General features: G+C 46.1%; 1 protein-coding gene and 1 pseudogene across 1 annotated transcript; both read right to left on the bottom strand.

Annotated features, from left to right (window-relative positions):
* Positions 1 to 2,495: 2,495 nt before the first annotated feature.
* LOC117346329 lies at positions 2,496 to 11,482 on the bottom strand (annotated as a pseudogene).
* Positions 11,483 to 17,944: 6,462 nt separating this feature from the next.
* Positions 17,945 to 20,591, bottom strand: LOC117346611 (heat shock 70 kDa protein-like). The gene has a single exon (XM_033916471.1). It carries the CDS (start codon positions 20,350 to 20,352, stop codon positions 18,412 to 18,414), a length of 1,941 nt encoding a protein of 646 aa, XP_033772362.1. The 5' UTR covers positions 20,353 to 20,591; the 3' UTR covers positions 17,945 to 18,411.
* Positions 20,592 to 21,341: the final 750 nt, after the last annotated feature.

Genomic DNA, 21,341 nt, shown 5'->3' on the forward strand with positions numbered 1-21,341 from the left:
CCTCCAGGTCCCTATGCAGCAGTAGCAGCATTTCCCCCACCCCCCTTCCCTTGTCTGCTCCATTCTGCCCCTCCCCCACGTTCTGGCCTGTTGCGATCTGGCTGCTCCGTTCGGCTCCTCCCCCTAACCCTTCCCACGGTCTAGCCTGCTCCATGGCCCCCCCTTCCCTTATAGCGTTCCCCGCAGGCAGACAGGCCCAGCTTCTTCCTTTCGGCTCGCGGCTGGAGTTCTTTGTTGCCCCCTTCCCTTCCCACGGTCTTGTCTTTTTTTTTTAAGTTTACAGGTACCGCGGCGGCTCCTCTCACGATCTCCGCCAGTGTGGAACCCTTCTCTGACGCTGGTGCGGCTCGTGAGAGAAGGCAACGCCGTGGTTTTTAAACCCCGCAATTGGTACAGCACAGGTGCAGAAGACAGTCCTGGAGACTCGCGCATGCGCACTCTGCCAGCCACGGAACAACAGATCAGGGAACACAGCGGTAAGAGTGCGCATGCGCGCTTAGCATTTTATTATAATAGACTACTGTTTAAGCCCGTTACAATAACAGGTGCTAGAGTAGATGTCTGTTTTTTGTTTTTTATTTGTATCTCTCTCCCTGGACGCTGTCTGTCTGTCATTCTTTGTGTCTGTGTCTCTCCCTGGTCCCTTGTCTATGCGTCTTTCTTTCTGTCTGTCTCCCTGGCCCCCCTGCTTGCCAAAGCAGCCTCCTTTCCCTCTCCCTCTGTTGTGCAATGCCTGCCTGCTTCTTGGCCCCTTCTGTTCCCCCCCATGATTGCTGTCTGCCCCCAGAACAAACATCCCCCAAAGCAGCCCCCTTTCCCTCCCCCCCTGGCCCCCAGTTGTGCCATGCCTGCCTGCTCTGTGGCCCCCTTTCTCTCTCCCCCTGTTGTGCAATGCCTGCCTGCTCCGTGGCCCCCTTCTATTCTCCCCCATAATTGCTGTCTGCCCACAGCACAACTCTCCTCCCAAAGCAGCCCCCTATCCCCCTGTTGTGCAATGCCTGCCTGCTCCATGGCCCCCTTCTATTCCTCCCCCCCATGATTGCTTTCTGCCCCCAGAACAACCATCCCCCCAAATCAGCCCCCTTTGCCTTTCCCCCTGTGGTGCAATGCCTGCCTGCTTCGTGGCCCCCCTTCTGTTCCTCCCCCCTCCCTGATTGCTGTCTGCCCCCAGCACACCCCTCCCCCCAAAGCAGCCCCCTTTCGGTCTCCCTCTGGCCCCCTGTTGTGCCATGCCTGCCTGCTCCGTGGCCTTCTGTTCTCCCCATGATTACTGTCGGCCCCCAGCACAACCATCCCCCCAAAGCAGCCCCCTTTGCCTCTCCCCCTGTTGTGCAATGCCTGCCTGCCTGCTTCGTGCACTCAGCACAACCCTCCCACCAAAACAGCTCCCTTTTCTGCCTGCTCCATAGCCCTTCTTTTTTGGCTTCCCCTCCCGTTCTTACCTCTCTCCATCCATCAGTGGTTCCTGCTGCCGCTGCTGCTCCTGTTCCTGTTCAAAGCGGCCTGCTTAGGTTCATGGGCGGCTGTATTGAACCTCGCAGGCCGCTCTCCATATGGTAGCATGTTCCTTCTGACGCGATCGCGTCAGAGGGAACGTGCTTCATGTGGAGAGCGGCCTGCGAGGTTCGCTACAGCCGGCCGCGAACCTCATCAGGCCGCTTCAAACAGGAGCGGCCGCGGTTGGTGCAGGAGGGGGGAGTCGTCGACTTGTTCCCTACTGCTGCGGCGTGAAAGTTGCTGGGCTCTTCGGTGGGGGCGCTGAATGGCCGCGATCCCTCTCCTCCCAGACCCCCCCCCCTGGAGGAATGGAGATTGGCGGTGTCTTCTATCCACTGCTGAGTTACCGAAGAGCAGGGAGTCCAGCAATGGCGGCCAGTGCTGCGAGTGTAGGTAGGAGCTGGGGACTCACGCATGCGCACTCCTGCTTGGCCACGGACCTACAGAACATGGAACAGGGATTATAGATCACGAAAGTTGGAGTGCGCATGCGCGGCTAGCGTTTTATTATATAGGATATGTATACTGTATTATGGTTTTCTTTTCTTGTATTATATGTATATATACTTGGATTTGAAATGATTTTTTATTTATTCTTTTGTTTGTATTTGAAATTTAATAAATACGATTTACACTAAAAATAATACACACACATAAAGAAAAGAAAATGAGATGATACCTTTTTATTGTGCTAACTTAATACATTATTTTATTAGCTTTCTGGGGAACTGAATTCTTTGGCTTTTAGTTGTATTAGGATCGGGAGCTGGGAGGGAAAGAAATCCCTCAACTTTTCACTTTGACTTGAGGTCTACCTCACACATATGATTAATATTTAGATTTTATTTTAAAAATCTATATCCCACTTATAAACTAAGCAGGTTACAATTCTTAAATACATAAAATAATAACAAATTCATCAACACACATTACAAGATGGGTTACATTAGAGTACCTTTCTCTTGTTTCCAGTATGTCAAGGGAAGTGGAAACATCTGCTAATCTTCAAACGGTCGGTTATGGAAGGCTCTCACAAGTAGATACGTCTTTTGAGATTTTAAAAAAGGCTTAAAGTCAGCAGTGAATCTTTCAATGAGTTCCACATTCTCAGATCTGCCACAGCTACCAGAGAAAAAAAGGTATAAGGGAGAGAAAATTCAACCCAAATGTCAGTGGGTAAGTGGTGGCCTAGTGGAAGGTGTTCATGCTTTTCGGACCACCTGAAACTCTCCCGGACTTCCTGCAGGCCTGCCTTAGGCCGGGACAGGAGGGATCCCTCCCGTCTCTTGCCCCGGCCGACACTATCAATTACCGCCCTCCCTCGCGTACCTGTTTGTTCCCTGGTAGTCCAGCGTGTATCCTGTGCTGAAGTCCTCAAGAAGATTGTAAAGGTAAGCAGCCAGTGGTGCACCCAGGCCGGCTTGCAGCAGCAAGCTTTTTGTGCTGCCGGCTGGCCCTGCACCGCTCCTTGATAGGCTGCTGCGAGAACTTGTGGGTATCCCCTGTGCCTGACCTGTTGACAACGCCATCAAAACCTTGAACATGTAAAGATTGCCTAGCATGGACATATCCAACCTGTTCTTGACCAATAAGCGTAGGTAAAGGTAAAGCAAGTCTATCCGCTAAAATCCGAACAAAAAATTTCAAATCAACAAATTTCAAAGAGATAGGTCTGTAAGAATCAACTCTATGCGGGTCTTTCCCAGGCTTTGGTATTAATGTTATCAATGCATCTAACACCAATGGGAAAGGAACGTACATCAACACATGAGTTAAAATACCTCACCAATGAACCTGGAAGATGATAATTTAATTACTTATAATATTCTGCTGTAAAGCCATCACGTCCAGGCTCTTTACAAGTGGACAAAGATTTAATAACTTGTTGAACCTCTATAGCTCGTAATAGATCATTTAAAAAATCTCTCATTGTAGAAGTTAAATGAGGCAAAACCGAATCCTCCAAATACATCTGTATCAGAGAAAGTTGTGATGAGGAATTAGCTGTATCTAGACAAGAGAAATAATCGCAAAAAACCCGAGAGATCTGAGTGGAGTCATTAGTATAAGTCCCATCTGGAAGGCGAATAGAAGGACTGAAATGAGGCCCATTCCAAGCTTTTGTAAGACGAGCAAGGTAATGACCTGGATCGTTACCAAATTGAAAGAAGCAAAATTTACGATAGAGTACTACGTTTTGATCTTTCATGAAGAAGAGTATTCAAAGCTATCTGTGCTGCAAACATCGCCTCCTTATGAGCTAAAGTAGAACGCCGAAGATAGATTTTCTTTGCATTTTGATATTGATGTTCAAGAGAAATGATCTTAGAAGCAATAGAACGATTACATTTTGCAACATAAGCTATAATATCTCCATGTAGTACAGCCTTTGAAGCTTCCCAGTAAAGGATTGGATCATTCACATGCTCCAAATTAAAATGAGCATAATCTGCCCATCTCTCTATAAGAAACTGTTGAAAATTAGGGTCAATCATATAAATAAACTGGAAATCTCCAATTGCCACATCTATGAGTATTCGATTCCAGATCTATAAATACCAAGGCATGATCAGAAATGACCAATGGACCAATAACAGTACTTTAGGAAACAAAGATTGAGATATAAAAATATAATCAATACCTGACCAAGTAGAGTGAGAACGAGAAAGATGAGTATAATCTCTTTCCTCAGGGTGTAATAATCTCCAAGGATCAACTAAGTCTACTACTGAACACAAAAAGGGAACTCCTTTATGTAAAATAGAATTTTGCTGACCTGAAGATCTATCAAGAGAGGGATCTAATGCTTGAGTCAGATCCCCAGCCAAAATAAGGGGACTAGAATCCAAATTTAACGCAGTCTGTGTCAAAGATTGGAAAAAGGCATGGTCATAAATAATGGGAGCATATACCACTAATATATTAAAAGAAAACTCAAAATTACCTGTTTTAAAAAGTGAATCAGAGAGAGAAAGGTCAACCCAACAGTCAGTGGGTAAGTGGTAGCCTAGTGGAAAGTTTTCATGCTTTTGGAGCAAGAGGCTGAAGGTTCAAATCCTTTCAGTAATTAAATATCTTTTATCTATTTAAAAAAATCATATCAGAGAGAGAAAGATAGAAAGAACAGAAAAGTCAACCCAAAAGTCACTGGTTAAGTGGTGGCCTAGTGGAAGGTGTTCTTGCCTTTGGAGCAAGAGGCTGCGGTTTCAAATCCTTTCAGTGAATAAAAATGTCTTATCTATTTTAAAAAAGTGAATCAGAGAGAGAGAAAGGTATAAGGGAAAGAAAAGTCAACCTCAATTTTACTGTGTAAGTGTTGGTGTAGTGGAAGGTGTTCATGCTTTTTGGAGCAAGTGGCTGAGGGTTCAAATCCTTTCAGTGATTAGATATTTTTATGTATTTGTAAATATCAAATCAGGGCATAAAGGGAAGAAAAAGGAAACAGCCTTTGTTTCTCCCCTGGTGGGTTAGAGGAAAGATGGGTTGCTTTCTTTTTTCCTTGAAAGTTTTACAAAATACAAATGCAAAAGGTACAATACACAAGAAAAGTACAATAGTCAATAATGTACATCAAATCATCCTGGGTTTAAAGACCAGGTGTTTGAATTTTAAATCCAAATCAAAGCATGAAAGGTATAAAGGGAAGAAACTGAAAACATCTAGGGCCTGCCTTACTGGTGACTCAGCGGCCTAAAAGGCTTGGATCCAATATAGGAGGTCACAGGTTCAGGCCAGAACAGGTAAGCAGGGGGTTAGGGAGACTGGGTGGGGTTTGGGGGACTGGGTGAAGTTGGGGAGGTAGGGGGGGGGACAAGATTGACCTGTGTTCCTGGTATATTGCATGAAAAATGGACTAAATTTGAGTAACAGTATATAGGCTTCCTCCTAAGCTGACACTTGAACCCTCAACCTCTTCGCTTGACACTTAAGCCCTCAATCTCTTCTCTTTGAGCAGTATCAGCCCTACTCCTTAGCTGAGTCTTGAACCCTCAATTCCCTGTTATTAACCCAGCATTCAACCCTTGAGCCAGCCAGGCTTTCACATCAAGAGTATTTGGGAACTTATATTTATCCATCTCTGGGTTCAAATCACCGCAGCAGATACAAGAACACTTGTAGATTAGAGAGTTGCGCAGGGACAGAAATCAAACCCGTCCCCGCTAGAATCAAATCCATCCCCGCCCGTCCCTATAAACTTCAGAAGTAGTTATTTCATTTAATTATGCTACAGAATTAAAGGCTCTGGTAGAGATCCATTTACAAATAAGCAAAGAGACTTTATTAATTTGGAAATATTAATTGGGAAGAATACATACTTTGTAAACGGGTTTCTACCAGAGCCTCTAATGTAAATATAAAATATAAATACTCTGCTGATGAGAACTACCAAGCTGTCAGCTGAGGACTTCCTTTGCAGTTGGCCAGGGGTCCCTTTTGCCATGTTTGGCAGGCAGCAGTAGCGTCCCTGAGTCACAGATGCTGGCACCTCAATGGCTCATGGATGCTATCAGCGACTGCTGCGCTTGGTGGAGGAGAGTTCTGGCCATCTCTAGAGGAGGTCCTCTGCTGGCGGTGCTTGGGGATACCCACCAGCCACAGCAAAGGTCAACAAGTACTTCAATACTGTAAAAATAAAACCAGAAATGCATTTCCTTCTCTTTTGAACACAATACAAAGACATCTGCTATATACTTTTCCCAAAGCTAACATATTTTAGTCAATAAATTCAGTTTTTTACCTTTGTTGTCTGGAGACTTATTGTCCCATCAAGTTGGTACCAGTTTCTTTTTCCGCTTTCCCGTCTCCTGCAAATTCTTCTGTTGCTGTCCATTGGTTCCTCCTATCAAGATCCAGCATTTATCCCTTTCTCATCTTTTGCCCCTGCCCACCAGCCCCATGCCTGACATTTCTCCTTCTTTCTATCACCACTCTCCAGCACCATGCTACATCTCTCCCTCCATTCCTCTCACCACTATGTCCAGCATTCCTCCCTCTTGCATCCCTTTCAATCTGTCCCACTGTTCCCTCTCCACAACATTTCTCCCTCTCATCTTTTTCTTCCCTATCATCTGTACCTCCCTCTGACCAAAATTCTCCTCTTTCTTCCATTCCTCTTGTACACCATCTCTCCCTCTCACTCACACACACTCATGCCCAATTCTCCCTTTCTATTTCTTCCCCCACCTCAGCATCTTTCCCTCCCTTCCTCCGTCCTCTCTCCCAAGTTTATGCCTCCTGTGTCCAAAAAGCAAAAACGCACTCCCTCCACTCCTGTGTAACATAGTAACATAGTAGATGATGGCCGATAAAGACCAGAATGGTCCATCCAGTCTGCCCAACCTGATTCAGGGCAGGAAAAAAAGACGAGCCACTTGGCTTGAGCTGCTGCCCAATCCCACGGGATCCCCGAGACCATGAGGGGTGTCCTATGAGATCCCCGCGATCAAAGGGGAGAGTGTGGCGCAGTGGTTAAAGCTACAGCCTCAGCACCCTGAGGTTGTGGGTTTAAACCCACGCTGCTCCTTGTGACCCTGGGCAAGTCACTTAATCCCCCCATTGCCCCAGGTACGTTTGATAGATTGTGAGCTCGCTGGGACAGAGAGGGAAAACTGCTTGAGTACCTGAGTAAATGCATGTAAACCATTCTTTAGCTCCCCTGGGAGAACGGTATAGAAAATTAAATAAATAAATAAACAAAGGGGGTGTCCCCCACAGAATCCCCATGACCTGAGGGGGAACCTGTGGGTCCTGTGGGATTCCCGTCATCCCCGTTCTCGTGCAGCTCTCTAATTTTAATAATGTATTTATTGATCTTTCCTTCATCTTAATACCCTCAAATTCATGTAAGTCTTTGTCTATTGTCTTTTAATGTTCACCCCTCTCCATATATATATAATTATTATTTTACTTTTTACCTTTTTTTTTTCTTTTCTTTTAGCATTGTAAACCGGCCAGATACACGTTTGATGGTCGGTATATTAAACTCAATAAAACTTGAAACTATTGTAGAGTGACAACTTGGCAGGACCCGCAAATGGCCATAAGGTAGTTTCCGTCCCAAATTCCTGCCTTTACCTTAGTCCTGAAAACAAAGGCAGTATTAAGAATTGTAGGTTCAGATCTCAAGTTTTGCCTAACTTTAAAAGTATAGGACCATTCATGTGAGCAATTTGGGTAAGTTGTGGTCTTGAACCTTATACTTTTCAGCAAGTCAAAAGGAGTTCAACATCGACACGACCTCTGATGATTTTAATCCCGTGGTGGGCAACAGATCACAGAGAGCCCAGATCTCTTCCAGTCCGGCCTCCTGTTCCGTGCCAGCTTTTTATAGCCCAGGGAGGTTCCTGTTTTCTCCAGCTTTGGGACTGGCTCTTGCCTGCTTTGAGGATGCTGGAGATTTAGTCAACTACTTCTACCACATTCTCCAGCAATGATTTTCAGAGTTTAATTAATATTTGCTCCGGATTGTTTTAAATCTACTACTTAGTAGCTTCAGCGCATGTCCCCCTAGTCCTAGTATTTTTGGAAAGAGTGAACGAGCGATTCACATCTACCCTTTCCACTCCACTCAGTATTTTATAGACCTCTATCATATCATCCCTGAGCTGTATCTTCTCCAAATTGAAGAGCCCTAGCTGTTTTAGCCTCTCCTCATAGGGAAGTCAACCCATCCCTTTTATCATTTTCATCAACCTTCTCTGTACATTTGCTAATTCCACTTTGAGGCTCACTTTCAAACTACTTAAGTTTCAAGTTTATTTATTAATTTGATGAATCTCCTATCCATAATTTACTAAGTGAATTACAATGAGTTATATAAACATATTAAAAAAGCACACAAATAATATTATGTAAAAAGAGGGTAAAAAAACAGACTCATAAACAAACGTAGCAAAAACACGAAAGGATAAAAGGGGAAAAGTTCCATAGGTTACACCTCCGTATCTTTTTTTGAGAAACATTGACCAGAAGTGCACACAGTGTTCAAGGTGTGGCCACACCATAGAGCGATACAAGGGCATTATAACATTTTCATCTTTGTTTTTCATTCCTTTCCTGATAATTCCTAATATTCTATTTGCTTTCTTAGCAGCCATCGCACATCGGGCTGAGGGTTTCAACGTATCCTCAACAATGACACTTAGATCCTTTTCCTATCACAGAACCCAGCTGTCACATAGCTATAGTTCGGGTTCCTCTTTCCCACATGCATCACTTTGCACTTGCTCACATTAAACATCATCTGCCGTTTGGATACCCAGTCCCTTAAGGTAGCTTCTGGTAGACCCTGCTCCAGAAATCCATCTCAGACATTCACTGAGATGGACTTCTGGAGCAGATAGCAATGACATAATTCAAGAAATCCTGGATCAAGCACAGAATCTAAGGAAGCAAGAAAAAAGCATTGATCAGCAGAGCACACTGTGGCAGACGAGGTGGACCTTCTCACAATAACACAGTGTGGTCCTGGTGTCTGTCTGTCTGCTTCATTACGCAATTAAAAAAAGCAAAACAAAGTGAAATCTTCAGACTACCAGGGAGTCAGCATTTGAAAACGGCACAAGAGATAGATTAGGTTCATATTCTATCACAATATATTTAGAGAACGTCCTCTTCCCCAATTATGGAATGCAAAGCAGTTTATCTCAATAACAAACTGATGGAGATCAATTTAAAAGTGCAAATAAAAAGGGATTCATTCATTCACTTCTGTTCAAAATCTGCCTTTTCACTCTAAACTGGTAGTTTGCAGATGCTATTCCCATCACTGGTCACTAGAGGGTGCCATTGCTTCGGGAATCAGTACTGCAGAGATGCTCAGTGCTGCCCTCCTGTGGCAAAAGTCTAGCATAACAGCTGAACCATTTATCTCCCTACCTGAGTAGAGTCAACTTTCAACATCTCCCCCACCAGCATGGAATAAATGGGTGGTTAATGTAGAAACAGAGTGGGAAATGTAAATCATTCAAAACTGGACACATTTAAGGAAAGGGGAACTGAAACCAAAGGATAAGAATTTGGAAAGTTGCAACCCAGGACAGTGGATTACGGGAGATATGGATTGCAGCAAATACAGGAGTGGTAAAATGGAAAAACAGAAATGTAACTGCTAGGAACAGTTATGGAATAGGAATAGTTACCCTATTCATAGATGGCTGCAAGGTACTGAGGGTAGTAATTTTCAATGTAGAAAGATGCAATGAAATAACAGTTCACATCCGCTGAGAACTCTGTAAATACTTTAGCATCATTGGACTGGAAGAGCACTGAGGGTCCCACAATCCTAAGAGAATTCTCAAGAATGAAGAAGTTATGATCACCTGGGTCATCCCCATTCTGACCAGTAAAAATCTGGCTGTAAAGAAACTGGACACAGTGGTAAAAGAGAAAAACCCCAGATGGGTATTAATCAGCAAAGTGTCTGCTTTTAGCGATAACTCTATAAGCTGCAGGAAAAGAAAGAAGATCCTCAAGAGATATGGTCAGAGTAGATGCCAGATTTTACTCTAGTAAAATCCGGACCCCTAGATCCGCCCTGTTATGCCCAAGTCCCGCCCCCATGGCCCATGCAAAGCCAGGCATATGCAGTCAGCTAAAATGAGATTTACCATTTTCTGGACAAACTCCCACAATTTCTTATTTTTTCATTGCTATTAACAGTGTTTAGCCTTCTGCAAAAGAGCACACAAGCAACAATACTGGACTGCATATTCTATGCAAAAGTGACCCATTTGGAGACTCTGCTCCTGAGAGAAATTGACTTATCTGTGTGTCCTGTAACCAGAACATTTTTTTAAAAAATTTCTAATCATGAAAACACTCTCTACTTTTCCATGCCCTTGGATTAAAGGCGGTTGTCACTTATTATTGCATTCCCCACCCCACCCCCATTTTTCCATTCAGCTGTCTGCTTCATCACTGAGTTCTTCCTCCAGCCATCCGTGCTGTATTCATATTTGACATGGCCTCAGGCTAGAGGGATCTGAAATTTACAATGGCAAGGCAGTTGTGTTCTTTTGGTCTTTTTTTTCTTCATATTCCAGGAAGACAGGAAAAGTTAAAACAAACCTGTGTCATCTAACTATAAATAATTTAAAGAAACAATATAAAATACAAATATTTTTTAAAAAAACCTTTATATGAAAGTACGGCAATATCACCATTGTCACATGGCAGATTCTCCTTCAATAATCGTTCTAATCCCTCCTCTCCCCACCACAAAGGCTCAGTAATGGCTGCCATGCGGCAAATGCTGCGATGCCCATTGAATTCCTATGGGCATCGGAGTGATTACCGTGGCCTGCCATGATAATCGTCTTTGTAAACGAGGACTTATTCCAGAGATTGGGGACAGGACGGGCTTTGTTTGTTCTACAATACTTGTAGTTACTGGGGTTGTTTGATCCTTTTGCAGTTCAAGAAGAGGTGAGAGGTCAGCGGGGTTCCCCTTCCACTCTGGTAAGAAGGCGGCATCATAATGGAAGACTTTCAAGAAGTTAGACTCCGCCCAGTAACCAAAGGTGCCAATGGTCATGATAGTTACAATGAGCAAGGAGGGCAAAGTCCTTCCCAGGTGAGGACTCCACCCCATCCCCAGAGAAGTAGATGTCTCCTCTAGAAGCATCAATGTTCTCCTTACACCACTCCATTCCATTACTGGCCGCCACAAAGACGGGTTCCTGATACTTATTACGGAAATAGTTCATTGCCTTCTCCAGGTGGGTCTTGTCTGCCACAACTCCTTTGCATGTGTTGGGCATTACATTGACGTAGTCCCCCCTTTGCACGTGAACCCAATGATGGTAGCATTCTTCCTGGTTCCTTTTACCTTTTCTAAATACTTGTTGGTCTCATCTCTGATGAAGTCAAGGAAAGTGAACTGCTGGAGGATCTCCTCTCAGATGTGGTGGAATAAGGTCCATGAGCAAGGGTAGCCTGTGAGTTTCACATATTCTCCTTCATTGTGCTTGTATTCCTCCGACATACAGCAAACACACAGAAACCTTCATTGTCCTGGGTGCACATGGTAAGCAGGTGCTGTGGGCTCTTGGGTTGTAGTTACAGTGTCAAAGGGAAGATTTGGGGAAGCCCTGGGTTGGAATGGGTCTCGGATATGAGGTTAGGTTGACGAGGATTGCAGGTAGGAGATACTAGAGGAAAAAAAGGCAATGGGCCACTCTGCTACCTGCGGTGATCTTCCTCATGCCCCCTCTTTTTTTTCCTTTTCAACAGACTGCAGCTTCCTGGTGTCATTCCCCCCCCTGTAATTGCTGGGCCAGTGTATGTGCTGCCATGACAGGGCTGCACCTGGGGATCCCCTCTGCTGGCACTGATAGGACAATCACAGCTCTCTTGGCCAACACCATCCAATGTGATGTGGTACGAAACTGCACCCCTCACTCTTGGATATCTTAACCCTGCTGTACCCCCATTCCAGAACACCTTAACCTCACATGCCTCAACACTCTCTAGCCCCTTTTCTAGATATCGTAAACCCCTTGTGCTCCATTCATATACATCCTAACCTCCCATTATCCAGCTAATCTGCATGGCCTGTGCCCCTTGCTGACCCGCACCTGTACCTCCCTTAACTCATTGCCTGATTTTTCCTGCTGTAGGAGACCGTAACAGACTGTCAGGAGCGGCTGGAGCGAGCCCTGGTCACGTGACTTAGGAAGGGGCAGCGGTACCAGGCGCAAGTGGACAAGGCCCAGGAGGACAGGCAGAAGCAAGCAGGAACACCCACAGATGTCCTTCTGTGACCAACAGGGTATCTCCTATTTTCCACAGGATAGACTGCGGCTTCTGGCTTTTCTGTCACAAACCCGGGACTGAGTGCTGTTATCTATGAGAATACATTCTGCCCTGAGCAGAGTTCCTCGAATCCCCTGGCAGGCAGTGTTATTATCGTTTAGGAAAACTGTGACATGAACACATTCAGTTTTCACACATACAATTGGTACCTGCAGTGGGTTACCAGATACAAATCTCACAACAGTTTAAAAAGGGATGAGTGTGTACTCACGTGAACCAACCCTAGCTCAGTAAACAGAGGCCCAGGTGGATAAAGGGACTCCCCCCTGGACTACACAGGCAATCGATCAGTGACAGAGCTGGGGAGTAGGAGATAAAGTGACTTTCATCAAGGTAATACAAAAAGAGCCAGTGACAGAGCCGGAGATTGGAGCTGAGTCTGTGGCTGTGTTGCACTTACAGGATTTTTATTTTATTCTCTTATTTGTATAATATTAAGTTACACTTCTCCCTCCGTTTCGATTATTTGTGGTTTTTAGCTTGCTGGCTCCTCCCCCCAAATGACATCAGCTTGCGTATAGAAATCACTGATTCCAGGCGTTTACAGAGAAAATCGCTGCTTCCCAGCACTTTCTTCACTGTGTTTTACCTCTCCTTCAGAAACAGGTCAGGTCTCCCACCATGTTATTTGCGGTTTTACCATATTCAGGATGATTTTTAATAGAAAACAGCAAATAACATTTTTAAAAGTTATTTGCGGTTTTTCTGTATTCGCGGGTCTGTTAATCCTCTATCACAACTAATACGGAGGAAGAAGTATATTATTATTTATGTTGGGATCATTTTGGTTGGATTTGACATGTATTTTTTTAAGATTGTCCCTGTCCTCACTATGCCCATGATTCCTGAGTGTGTGTGGGGGGGACTCCCCAGGCACAAGTTATGGCTGTTTCTGTTGCAATGGTTTCTGGGATTTATGACATCACTTCCTCTTTCACTGCCTTAGATAAACTCAACCAGATCAACATCATGATTGAGGAGCTGCTTCTTCAGTTGGCTAATGGCCACATGGCAACCCAGAAGACCTTCTCCACACAAGAGGACATTGGACACCTCCATACCCCTGAGTGACGAGTCCTGTCCCGCAGAGGTGAAAGCCTGGCTGGAGGCCAAGGGCTTCAATTCCCTGTGGGTTCAAGGCTCTGTAGCTGCAGTTCTCCTCATCCCCTAGCCGTGCTTGAGTGAGGTCACTGGGGTTTGGAGGATGACTAAATTTTACCTGAGTTTTTCAATCAGTGAGCGAGCATATTTTTCATGTATTTTTATTGACAAACATTTGTGTCATCTTCTTTCAAGCTCTGACTGAGTACAGGAAAAAACATCAGGGAAGGGAGTTGACTGGAGCAAGCATCGTTGATTTTATTTATTTTCCATTATCAATCGTAGATCTCATAAGCGTCTTTGAAAAGTTTTAAGGTTTGAACAAGTTCCAACAATTGTCTCTTTCTATTACCTCCCTCCCTCCCTCTCTCCCTCACTGCCTTCCAGCCTTTGTTCTTCCTCCATCCCTGAAGCCTGCCTTTCTCCCTTCTGCACCGAAGTCTGCCTGCCTGCCTGCCGCGATGATTCCTCCTTCCTGGTCCACCGCTCGCCCACTGCTGCCGCAACTCCACGAAGGGAAGGGCTGGTGGCGTGCAATCGGGCCCACAAACCTTCCCCCGATGTCAGTGATTGGCTGGCCCGGACTTTCTCTCCACCGTCAGAATTGACGTTGGGGCAAGACTTGTGGGCCCTATTGGATGCTGCCGGCCCCTCTTCCGTTCCTGCGGCGGTGAACGGGTAAGAGGGCGGCGAGCAGCACAAGCAGCGGCGGGGGTGGGCAACGAGCAGCAGCATAACGCCGGGGTGGGGAGGAGGTGTATTCGCCCTCGTTTTAGGGGTGGTAAAAGTGCATCTTATGGAGCGAAAAATACGACACCTCACAGTAAAGGGGTAACAGTGGCATTTTCAAACACAGCCAGGAAGAACCCACTCACTGTACCTCTGGTGAAGGTGCACCAACTGCTTCCCCCAAGTGCGGTGTTCTTCAAAGCAAGGCCAGAGACCCCTTGAAGCCTCTGTGGTGGCCCCCCATTCTTCTTTTTTATTTTTGGCTGCTGTTTGTATCCAATACTTTCTGCCTGTCTACCCAAGCTCAGGTGGAAGTGGATGGGGGCGATGGGCCTCAGGCTTGGAGGACAAGCAGAACTGGTATTAGACATGCTGGGGCCCAGAGCAGAAATTAAGGGAGTCCTCCCAATTCCTCACCTCTGTGCCCCACCTCCCATTTCCTCCCCATCAATTGCACTTTCATCCAGTATCTCTCCCTCTCTACCACCTGCCCTCCCATCCAGCATCTCTTCCTAAAATCACTGGCTACAGGGGGCTCCCCATGAGCCACAATGTCTTCCCCTTCTCCGTCTGAAGCCCACTCACCCTTTAAAATGCACTGGTGCCATCTCTCTGCTGTGACCTGGGTTCGCCACTGTTGGAAACAGGATAACGGGCTTGATGGACCTTCAATCTGTCCCAGTACGGCAACTCTGACGTTCTTATGATGTTCGTATTACTACAGCTGTTGTTGCTTCCTCAAGCTCCTTCAGTTCTTTTCGCGCTGTCAGCAGGTGCGCCAGCGCAGGGAGATTTCTGAAAGTTCCGAAGGCTGCGGTTGGTCGTTGCTCTCCTGCTTTGTTTGATCCTAATCACATACAGTATTTAACTCTCGGCGTGACACATCATCTGTTTGGTTTTATATTATCTTTTTCAATATTTGTTGCGACATATGTTTTTGCCTTTATCTACCATGGACCCCTGATGAAGGTTGTCCGAAACACGGACCGTGTTGGGTCCCCCGTTTGGTAAAAAGGTTTTAATATACAGTTTGTTTGTCACAATAAAATTTGCCTACATCGTTGTACATATCTGCAGTTTTGGTTGGTTTGTTCCTGGCTGGTTTTTCACTGCAGACGAGGTTGGACCGAGGTTGGACCTCCCTTCTTTTGGTTCTGTTGCTCCTTACTTCTTATGTGCACATCTCGTGTTTAAAAAAGCTACAGAACAGGGGCGGTTTCATATGTACATTGAGTAGGAAAAAGCAAGTTAAACAGCACTAAAGAAATAATGTTTCTAGCTTTGACTGCTGCACATAAATTGTGTCGCACCCTTTCACACAGATACCCTACTTTTTCTACTAAACGTTGACCGGAGCAAGCCAACCACCCTCTTGCCAACAAACATTGGGCTCTTTTTACAAAGCCACACTAACAATTCTGGTGCAGCAAATGCAGCGAAGACCATTCAATTCCTGTGGCTCCATCACTTTTGCTGCGCTGGAATCGCTAGCGCAGTTTTGTAAAAAGAGCCCAAAAGGATGTGTAGTAGAGAATGACACGGTGACAAAATTCATCACCGTTCCCGTCCCCGCGGATAACCGCGGGAAATAATCCCATGTCATTTTCTAGTGTCTGTTTCAACCTCAGTCCTTCTACACCAGCATTCTTCAAAGCAAAGTTTGAGGGTCAGTGGTTGTGGCCATTCATACTGATTCTTATGGGAGCCAAGGATAATGAAACCATTGTGACATCACTAATGTGATTGGTTCTTAGGCACTGGTGGAATGAGGCATTATGACATCACAATATCTGCTCTGGATACCAGAGACTGTCATTCTGTAGTGTCTATTTCATCCTCTGTCCTTCTACACCAGCATTCTTCAAAGCAAAGCTTGAGGGTCAGTGGTTGTGGCCATTCATACTCTGATTCTTATGGGAGCCAAGGATAATGAAGCCATTGTGACATCACTGATGTGATTGTCTCTTAGGCATTATGACATCACAATATCTGCTCTGGATACCAGAGACTGTCATTCTCTAGTGTCTGTTTCAACCTCAGTCCTTCTACGCCAGCATTCTTCAAAGCAAAGCTTGCGGGTCAGTGGTTGTGGCCATTCATACTCTGATTCTTATGGGAGCCAAAGATAATGAAGCCATTGTGACATCACAGATGTGATTGGCTCTTAGGCACTGGTGGAATGAGGCATTATGACATCACAACATCTGTTCTGGATACCAGAGACTGTCATTCTCTAGTGTCTGTTTCAACCTCGGTCCTTCTACACCAGCATTCTTCAAAGCAAAGCTTGCGGGTCAGTGGTTGTGGCCATTCATACTCTGATTCTTATGGGAGCCAAGGATAAGGAAGCCATTGTGACATCACTGATGTGATTGGCTCTTAGGCACTGGTGGAATGAGGCATTATGACATCACAATATCTGCTCTGGATACCAGAGACTGTCATTCTCTAGTGTCTGTTTCAACCTCGGTCCTTCTACACCAGCATTCTTCAAAGCAAGCTTGCGGGTCAGTGGTTGTGGCCATTCATACTCTGATTCTTATGGGAGCCAAGGATAATGAAGCCATTGTGACATCACTGATGTGATTGGCTCTTAGGCACTGGTGGAATGAGGCATTATGACATCACAATATCTGCTCTGGATAACAGAGACTGTCATTCTCTAGTGTCTGTTTCAACCTCGGTCCTTCTACACCAGCATTCTTCAAAGCAAAGCTTGAGGGTCAGTGGTTGTGGCCATTCATACTCTGATTCTTCCCTCTCTCCTTAAAGAATGACATGAAGATGGTTTCCCGCGGTTATCTGTGTGGACGGGAACGGTGATGAATTTTGTCACCGTGTCATTCTCTAACCAGCATGAATATTTATTTATTTAGTTAGATTGTGAGCCTTTGGGACAGTTAGGGAATTTCCAAGTACCTATCTTATTTATTTAGTTTTTATTTATTGTATCTTTAATGCATCATTTTTGTAAACCGCTTAGAAACCTCACGGTTATTAGCGGTATATAAGAATTAAATTAAATTAAATTAAAAAATGAAGATGGTTTCCCGCGGTTATCCGCGGGAACGGTGATGAATTTTGTCACCGTGTCATTCTCTAATGTGTAGGTAATGCCATTGAGCACAGTTTTTCTCCAGCTATAAAAAAGCCTTTATCTTGTTTCAAGTCAGTGTATGGTAAGAGGAAGCCACCGAATAATCAAGAACTACCCCCTCAAAATAACTTCCTTGTGGAAGATTACAGATTTCAAACCTTTAAAATTTAGAAATCTCTGTAGTCAGTAATGAATCAGTTCTCAGATACCAAATTTACACCAGGCTTCACACCAAGCCACTCTCCCCACTTATCCTTTCTCAAATATTAAATCAACTAGCTCTTTAAGCCCGTTACATTAACGGGTGCTAGAGACGCTTCCTCCCTTTCCCCTTGCATTTCCCTTTGCACGGTCTCCCTCGTGAGCAGGACGGGGTGGAGGGGCTGGCGGAGAGGAGCTAGGCGGCTGGAGGAGTAGCAACAGTCGCTGCCAATCGCAGTCTCCGTCCTACCTGGATTTGCTTTTTTTTCTGCATCGGGAAGGTGGAGAGCGGCCTGCGAGGTTCGCTACAGCGGCTGGCGAACCTCAGCAGGCCGCTTTGAAGAGCAGCGGCAGCGGGAGGGAGGAGTCTCTGGAACACGGGCCTCCAGCTCGCACAGGCGCCGTGAGGTGTGACACAGAAGCACACCTCACGCCACCAGGAATCACGATCTTTGAAAAGCACATGCGTGCTTAGCCTTTTATTATTATGGATGTAAAACAAAACAGAGATCACATAATCTATGTTGATGTTTTATTTAATACAAAACTTATTGGAACACTACTTGCTCAAATACAGATTCAATGATAATGGTAAAACTGAAACAAGCGATTGGGTCTCTACACACTTTTTTTCAGTGTTACCATTATCAATGTTTTATTTAAAACATACACGTTGCTTTATAACAAAGTTTAATAAAACAAAATAAAAAAAGACAAGCATCGTAGAAAAACATTCCAATAGAACAAACCTACAAATGTTTTAAAAAATGCATTATCAAAGTATATACAAACACTGTAAAAATAAAACTCAAAAAAACACATGCTTTCTATTTTAAACTAGATACGTCTTTTATTCTCTGGCACAAGCTCCACACACAAAATATATTAATACCAATTTATCAGTTTAATTGTACTATTTTTTTTATTTTATCATAATGGAAGTCAGTCCTTTAATGTCCATTACAATTTGTTTAGTCCACCTCTTCAATGGTGGGGCCAGTGCTGGAGGTGCCTTTGCGGGCTTGAGCCCCACAACTGGTTGGCATTCCTCCTGGCATCCCACCTTGACCCTGGTATAGCTTGGTGATGATGGGGTTACACACCCTCTCCAGCTCCTTCTGCTGGTGCTCATACTCCTCCTTCTCAGCCAGCTGGTTGCTCTCCAACCAGGAGATGGTCTGATTGCATTTTTCCATAATTCTCCTCTCGTCATTTTCGCTGATTTTGCCTTTCAGCGTCTCATCCTCCACGGTGCCCTTCATGTTGAAGGCGTAAGATTCCAGGGAGTTCTTGGCAGAGATCTTTTCCCTCTGGGCATCATCATCAGCTTTGTACTTCTGTGCATCCTTCACCATCTTCTCAATCTCCTCTTTGCTCAGCCGGCCTTTGTCATTGGTGATGGTGATCTTGTTCTGCTTGCCTGTGCTCTTGTCCACAGCAGAAACATTCAGGATGCCATTAGCATCAATGTCAAAGGTGACGTCAATCTGTGGCACACCACGAGGAGCAGCTGGGATTCCAGACAGCTCAAACTTGCCCAGCAGGTTGTTGTCTTTGGTCATGGCTCTTTCACCTTCATACACCTGGACTAGGACACCCGACTGGTTGTCCGAGTAGGTGGTGAAGATCTGAGTTTGCTTGGTTGGGATGGTAGAGTTGCGTTTGATGAGGGTGGTCATCACTCCTCCTGCTGTCTCCAAACCCAGGGACAATGGAGCCACATCCAGGAGAAGCAGGTCTTGAACATTTTCAGACTTGTCCCCCATCAGGATGGCTCCCTGCACAGCTGCACCATAAGCCACAGCCTCATCTGGGTTAATACTCTTGTTCAACTCACGACCATGGAAGAAATCTTGCAGCAGCTTCTGGATTTTAGGAATGCGAGTCGAACCCCCAACCAGCACAATGTCATGGATCTGAGCTTTATCCATCTTAGTATCTGTCAAGGCTTTCTCCACAGGCTCAAGAGTTCCTCTGAAGAGATCAGAGCATAGCTCCTCAAAGCGAGCCCTGGTAATGGAGGTGTAGAAGTCAATTCCTTCATACAGAGAGTCAACTTCAATGCTGGCCTGCGTGCTGGACGACAGGGTTCTCTTGGCTCTCTCACAGGCTGTCCTCAGCCTCCTGACCGCTCTCTTGTTCTGGCTAATATCTTTCTTGTACTTTCTCTTAAATTCCTCTATGAAGTGGTTCACCATGCGGTTGTCAAAGTCCTCTCCGCCCAGGTGCGTGTCTCCCGCGGTGGCTTTCACCTCAAAGACCCCTTCGTCGATGGTCAAGACGGAGACGTCAAAGGTGCCACCGCCTAAGTCAAAGATGAGGACGTTGCGCTCTCCTCGGCCCTCCTTGTCCAGGCCGTAGGCAATGGCGGCGGCAGTGGGCTCGTTGATGATCCTCAGCACATTCAGCCCGGCTATGGTTCCGGCGTCTTTGGTGGCCTGGCGCTGGGAGTCGTTGAAATAGGCCGGCACGGTGATGACAGCATTGGCGACCGGGTGCCCCAGGTAAGCCTCGGCCGTCTGCTTCATCTTGGTCAGCACCATGGACGAAATCTCTTCCGGGTAGAAGGTCTTCACCTCGCCTTTGTACTCAATCTGCATCTTGGGCTTGCCCCCTTCGCTCACCACCCGGAAGGGCCAGTGCTTCATGTCAGATTGCACCACCTGGTCCTCGAATTTCCTGCCAATCAGCCTCTTGGCGTCAAAGACGGTGTTCTGGGGGTTCATGGCCACCTGGTTCTTGGCGGCATCTCCGATCAGCCTCTCGGTGTCAGTGAAGGCCACGTAGCTGGGGGTGGTCCGGTTGCCCTGGTCGTTGGCCACGATCTCCACCTTGCCATGCTGGAAGACCCCAACGCAGGAATAGGTGGTGCCCAGGTCGATGCCGATGGCTACTCCCTTGGCTGCAGACATCTCGGGGGCTCTCGCTCTGCGCCGCCTCGATCGCGCCTTCTTTAGCCGTGCAAGCCGGGAGCTTTGCGCTTCCTCCGCCGCATCGGACTCCCGCTCTTGACTGCAGCCGCGCCCGCGCTCCGGCTATGCATCAAAGCCGGCTCTTGCCTCACAAAGCGACTACACGTGCAGAGGGCGGGGCGTCACGGCAGCGGAAACAGGCCCCCCCCCCTGCCCGTGTGCCAATCAGAGCGCAGCGTTCCGAGGCAGCCTAGCAACGCCTAGGAAACAATCGGGAGGAGTCTTGCCGAGGCCGCCAATCGGCGGGCGATCGCTTTGCCCAACCCCCTTTCTGGAGAACGTAGCCAATCCGAACTGGGGACTGAAAGTTATCCGGAAGCGTCTCTTTAAAAACTTTTAGCCAATCACAGGCGGGTAGAGGCGTGTTCTCTAGCTTCCACCTCCTCTACCAATCGCTGACGGGATGTTAGAACTCTCAGAACATTCTGGGTTTGTGGGAGGGGCTTGGTCTGGAGCTGTTTCCCTCTGGGCCTGCAAATGACTTGCTCAGCATGGGCTGTTTTTCGGGTGGTTGAGGGGGGGGGGGGGGTTATCCTGTTTCTCTGTCCTCAGGAGGGGTGCAAGAGCTGCCAAGTTACCTATTCCAAGAGGGAGACTCTTTGGCCAATCCTGGGTTTCAACTTACATCTCAAAGCATTGTGGTAGTTGTAGTCCATGATTCTATTCATCGCAATCAGTACTTCAGGTCCCATAATGCAACCAGGATGAGGTTGGCAGAAATCCAGGATCGGCCAAGAGGAATGGGTAACGTGGCAGCTCTATCATATTCATCGCCCACTACTTATCACTTACATAGTGCAGCTTTGTACTTTTTGACATTTATAGATGGTCCCTTACTCAGAAGAGCTTACAATTTAACTTGGACAGACAGATATGACATATAAGGTTGGGGATGCAGAACCCAAGGTGAGAGTTGTTAGGAGTCAAAA

This window comes from Geotrypetes seraphini, chromosome 12 (genome assembly GCF_902459505.1).
Source record: "Geotrypetes seraphini chromosome 12, aGeoSer1.1, whole genome shotgun sequence".
Lineage (NCBI taxonomy): Eukaryota > Metazoa > Chordata > Amphibia > Gymnophiona > Dermophiidae > Geotrypetes > Geotrypetes seraphini.

Excerpts from the sequence above, each read along its gene's own strand:
- LOC117346611 (XM_033916471.1), bottom strand. The coding sequence starts at position 20,352 with ATGTCTGCAGCCAAGGGAGTAGCCATCGGCATCGACCTGGGCACCACC.